The sequence below is a fragment of the Prorops nasuta genome, unplaced genomic scaffold (genome assembly GCF_024137725.1).
Source record: "Prorops nasuta isolate Cenicafe-Biocafe unplaced genomic scaffold, Cenicafe_Pnas_1.2 PNAS00003, whole genome shotgun sequence".
Taxonomy (NCBI): Eukaryota; Metazoa; Arthropoda; class Insecta; order Hymenoptera; family Bethylidae; genus Prorops; species Prorops nasuta.
The window spans coordinates 5,849,697-5,855,696 of NW_027116800.1; the positions used below are offsets into that span (position 1 = coordinate 5,849,697).

At 39.7% G+C, this 6,000-nt stretch overlaps 1 protein-coding gene across 1 annotated transcript in view; it reads right to left on the minus strand.

Annotated features, from left to right (window-relative positions):
* LOC136786200 (tyrosine-protein kinase Dnt-like) overlaps positions 1–5,285 on the minus strand; it is a 70,618-nt gene extending 65,333 nt beyond the window's left edge. The window contains exon 1 of the mRNA XM_066747785.1: positions 4,694–5,285. Within this exon, the coding sequence (XP_066603882.1) occupies positions 4,694–4,823 (130 nt within the window). The 5' untranslated portion in view covers positions 4,824–5,285. The remainder of the gene's footprint in view (positions 1–4,693) is intronic.
* Between the last annotated feature and the right edge of the window lie 715 nt (positions 5,286–6,000).

The window sequence follows — 6,000 nt, forward strand, 5'->3', positions numbered from 1 at the left end:
GTCTTTGGCAAAGTTTCGGTGAACGATAAACGGTGGATAACTGGCGATACCTTTATAGCTCCCTGATGCGTGGGATTTAAAAGTGTTGGGAAAATTGAAAACGGCCAAGATCGAGCTAACGGCTGAGCGTCGTTTTCCTCGCAGCTGCCTTCGGATTACTGGAATTTTCCCACTAACTCAATATTTTTTTATACGTTCGCTATAAGAAATTTTACTCGTTCCTTCCCATCCCAGAGATAAAATATCATTTTTGTCAGAATTTTCTAGAGGGTGGAAGCTGGAAGAAGGCCTTTGTTGAGATACACAAAAGAGGGAAGTGTCTTAAATTGGCAAAGTATGCCAAGTCATAAAGCTGCGCCAAATGACAAGAATCCAATATGGCTACGCGCTATATTGCACAAGCAACCTCTCCGCTCTGTTTGCCTCTAGTCTTCGAAGAAGAGCGCTGCGAAACACGCGCGATCATTTGTTCCACTAATTTTTCTCTTTTGTTTATTGTTATATAGGAAACAAAATGAGTTTTGTAAAATTTTGTAAATAAAATTATACCTCTAGACTTTTAAAATTGGGCGTTTATTACAGTTTAATTTGCATGGTATAGAAAACGTTTAAAAATAAATAGAAAGCTTGAGCGTGGCAATCGGAGTTTCGGTATAGGAACGTGAGCGCGCGTTGGTTGTTTGTCAAGCCGTTTCGCGGTCCAGACAGTGCAAACACTCCGAGTTGAGACTGCATTGCGCGTACACAACGTGGTCAGATTGAATTAAAAATCAATTCAACGACGTACCAATTTCACGTCAACTCCCCTCGTGTCAAAGCTTTCGCGATAGCTATAGCTCCTCCGAAAGAAAATATTTTCCTAAGCTACCAAAACTACCAAAATTCCTCTCAATACCCCTCACCCCACCCCCTCCACCCATAGTGCAATTTTAATTCCAAGAAAACTCATTTTCATTCTTTCGACGAATAACCTGTACATGTATGTAATACACAGGGTATCATTTAAACCAAAAGCTTCCAAATCAATTTTCCCTGCAACAAATATTTTACAAATTTCACTGCAATATTTTTTTCGCTATATCGTTAAATTTTGCATACAGACTCTTGCGGTACGGGATACAGTCGACTGTACAAACGGAGTTTATCGTATTTTATCAGGATTATTAATTTACAATTTAACTGCACTATTCGTTTATTCGACGTCAAATATTTCTATATTGAAATTCTCAGTGCGTTTCGCGCATCAGCGAAATTTCTACCATATATATATATATATATATATATATATACATATATACATATAACGCGTTCTGCATTTAACCAGATTTTATTTCAGTCAAACGTTAATGATATTCGAAATTTATGAAAGCCAGTTATACAATGCGTACATTTGTTTGATCTGCTAATGGAATAAGTGACACTTCGAACCATAACCCTTTAGCATATATATATATATATATATATATATATATATATATATGTAAAACAAGGGAACTCTCTGATTTCCCACGTGAACATTATACGATTACAAACATTCCTAATCAAATGTAATCCCTAGTTATATCAAAGTTGCCATAAGTTTAGCGACAGAGGAATCTCAATTATGACTTTATACGACGCGACGTCGAAAGCGTCGTGTCCATGTGTCTTTTTAAACGAAAGCTTGTATACACGAGGAAATGGAAAATTTTGCAAGAGCTATAGGGATTAATAATAATAATAGTAATGAAATCGCAGATCCTCCTCAACTTTCTTCTCGAAGAGTTTCTATAATAACGCGTGTATGAGAAAGATTTGAGAGAAACGAGTTTGGGACGTCGCAGAGGATAATTGACCCGAGCCGAGGAAGCTTTGTCCTTTCAGTCTTTCAAAGGACAAAGCTTCGTTTTCCTCGCTCATCATCTTTTTTACTCTTCTGCCACTTAGCTCGCGCGAGCTCCTCCTTTTTTTAACGCCATCCCTCTTCTACCCCCCCCCCCCTTCCCTCTCTACAACCTTTCGCGCTTCATTCTCTCGAATGCTGGCATGCACAGTCTTCATTTTGCGTACTACCTGCCAGGCTGACTCACTGTCACTACTCTCTACCACTTTTTTTTCCCCCAGCTCTCGTAGCACTGCCTTCCCGGTGGAACGAAGTTTTCCGGTGAAGTAAAGTCATTTCGCCCGTGCAATCTAAGTTAAGTGACTTTCGAGAGCCTCGACGACGAAACTTGCCTCCAGTTGGCTCCGTGCTTGCACAAGCAGCCCTTCTTCGCCCCCCCCCCCCCCCGCACTCTTCATCCCCACTCCCTCCAACACTTCCTCCAAATCTCACCCTTTCCTGCAGCCAGAAACACCAAGTCTCTCCTCGATAGAGATCCAAAGTGTGGCAAGCATTGCGTCCTCCATTAGGCTTCATGAATCCTTATAGTCCTCGATGAAATTGACTATATAGCACTTTCGTACTTTTTATCGACACTGTCACACCCCTTCCAACACCATTAAGACCTATAAAAGACCAGCTTCTGAAATGTCACGCCCCGTTTATCCCATATTATAACCCTGCAAATTCTTTCGAACAACAGGACGATAATTATATGCACCGAGAAGAACCTCGTCGTTATACTTGGTCTAAGTAGAAGTTTTCAGTAGTACACACTGAAATTTATACGTACGATGAATTAAAGTTTAAGCTTGAACGTTTCTGTCGCTGCTTATTAATTTTATATCACTTTGCACAATTGAAAATAGCGTGTATCGTATAGTGTGCAGAAATATTTCGCGTACTCCTCACACCCCTTGCTTTTTGCACACCACTTGACTATTTTGTTTTGCAACGAATATCGTTCAATTTGTACAAATAACAGCATAGATGAAAATATTCAGCTGGAAATTGAATAGAAGAAGTTTTTTCAATATTACATATATATAACTATTTTCAATAAATATTTTCATTTGAGCTAAAAGGGGGAAGAATATTTGATCTTAAATTCGATCAGTTATTATTCGAGTTTTATCTTCCCCTCGGAAGTTTTCGATGATCCCGTGGAATTTCTAATTATCAATCAGTCATCCGTGAATGCTTTGTTTACTCCGATAAGCCGCGTTCTCGAATGAAAGTACAGGCATCGTGTACGAATGTGCGCGTTTCAAGTATTTATATGAATTATAAAATCATAAAAGTGTGTCGAACCAGATGGAAAGAGTTGGTTTCGCGTTGTTGGTAAACTCACACGCGTATATATTAATAATGCGTACAGCAGTAAAGAGCGAATATCTCGCACGTGACAAATTATTCAAACGACTCTCGTTCAACATTCAGCAAGCAAGCAATGTACTTATTCGATTTTCAGATTATATTTAACCCTCGTGAAAATCTTGCCATAAAAATGACGATAGGCGTGCTTTAAAATAATAACTCTACATTTTTACGAGTAAAATAAACGACTGATAATAAAGTATTATGTATGTACATATACATATACACAGGTAAATATGCTAACCTGACTCGCGTTAATAATGTGATTTAACGAGAAAAGTATTCTGAAAATTATTCCTTCTCTATTCTAATTTCTCCACTCCTCTTATCTCTTATTTTTTCTGTACATATATATATATATATATATATATATACTACTTGTTTTTCGAAGCTGTCGTATCGTACGTCGACTCTTTACGAGACCAATTCACAGCGCGACGCTCACTGCCAAACCACCAAGTAGAATCCACCCTCGGAAAATAGAAAATCTTTTCACCTTTATTTCGATCACTATTCTCTATTTTCAACTTTCGCTCGCCTTTCAGGCTTTTTCTCTTGGTACATGTAGTAATCTTGGTACGAGTTGATAATTGTATATAATTAAACAATTTGTACATTGATAAAATATTTTTTCAATGATATTATAATTGTTTAAAGCAATGAAAAGTAAATATTATTTGCTCGACGAAAAACTTTCGTTTGCATTTCAGGCTTCTCTCTTCGTATATATAGTAAGCCTGGTAGGAATTAATAATAGCAGTTAAATAATCTGTATATCAATGAAACACATTTTAATAATACTGTATCGATTAAAGCAGAGAAACGTGAATAATATTTGCTCGAGGAAATCATATCATTATTTTGCCTCAATCGTGAGAGAGGGAGAAAGAGCTTTTCCCCATTTTCAAAATGTACTTTAAGCACTTTATGAGCTCAATTTGCTCTGTAATACCAAGCCTCAAAGTATATACTCGCAAATGTGGAATCTTTTCCTTGTTCAGCTCGTTCCTCTCTTTAGGATGCGCGTTGCTCTTTTTATTTGCTCTTGGCTATTCGAAAGCAAGGCATTCGGTGCACTGCAACTGTAATGAGACTTGTTAACGTACACAAACGTTTTCTTCCTAACATTCAAGGATTTAACTACCGCGTTATTTTAATTGCCACGGAAAATAGTAATATTGCTTGAATCGCAATTAGCAGAAATTTTGGCTTACGATAGATTCTCAAAAATGATAAAAAACGTTGGTGAATTCAAAAAAATCCACTTATTAAACGATTCTTTTATTTGCATCATCTGCGAGTTAAACGGATTGAACGAAGAAATTTACGACGTAGAGTCCCTCGTATTTTCACGTTACCCCCAGTAATAATTATATTAATCTTATATTTATTTTTAGAGGGTTCTAAAAATTGAGGGAGTGGGGTATGGGACATAATTATATTTCTAATACTCACCCAACAGATCCCTGACCTGGGACTCGCTGATGAAAATGTTCAGGTAACCATCACTGCAGCCCACGAGAACGAGTAGTATAAAAAACCTGAATCGCAGGAGGGGGTTGCAGAAAACACGAAGCCACTGCATTGTTTCACATACTAATAGCACCACCACGTTTCCACAAGCGGAACCTTTGCAACACCTGACTTTGAGCTTTATTCCTCTCGAGCTTCTGCTTAACTTGGCTCACGTCAGACTTGCAGGGGGTAACATGTAATAGTCTCATCAGTTTTTCTACCAACGTCCAGCACGCTGCTGCACCCAAACAACATTGTGTATGTCCCGCGAGTTTTTCTGTTCCCTGCAAACTTAATCCAAGACTCTCCTCCACATGTAAATAAAAAAAACTCTCATCCAGTCAAGCAAATGCGACACTATTAAAAAAAAGGTTTTTGATTTTCCAATTTGATTATTATGTTCAAGGTTTTCTTTGCGAAAATTTGATCAGCGTTGCTTTTTGATTTTGGCTCGATTGTACTTTCCGGATTTTCGAGATGGTCACATGGCGGTTCGCCAGGAGCGGCGTCGGGACGCTTGGAATGGCGACGGTGCGCGTCGTCGTCGAGACGCGACTGACGACGGCTAGTCGAGGCAGTCAAGCGTCGACGTTTTCGGGGCGCGACGTAACGCGCGCAGGCGTCCTCCGACTCGAACCGGAAGCACCGCGACCGGCACGGTGCCACCGCGCCGTTGGAAAACCCAAAAAGGTGCAGTATTTACGCGTGAATCACGCTGACGGTAAGCGACACCTCGTGAAAACACTGCGGAACGCATCATCGAACTTTTTCTGCTCGAATAAATCACCCTGCAAAAAAAAAGGAAACTCACGTGTTAAAATCAAATTGAATTCTGGATTTTTTCGGTATTTAAATTATCCCGGTGGTGGCGTGAATAAAAAGCATCGGCCATAAATGCGAGGATCGTGCGACGTTTATCGCAATCTCTCCTAGTACTTTCGTGGGGTGGCGAAGGGTGGCATTTCGTCCAGATACGAGCGATCGTAATCGTAAAGTTTTTAATATCGCTCGCTATATAAGCAGTTATGCGACACTGGCATTCGCCCAGGACAATGCGGCGATTAACCTTGATTCGTCACGCGGTGAAAGTGACACGCGCGAAGCAATAACGTGAAAAAATGCTCGAATCCCTCGCGGCTCTGAAATTCCATTCTCTACAGGAGTCGCTTGACGAAAAAATCCGGAGACTGCCGCGTTCTCTCGCCAGGGCTGCTGCAATATCGCCTCGGCTCATGGCTTTTCCCATC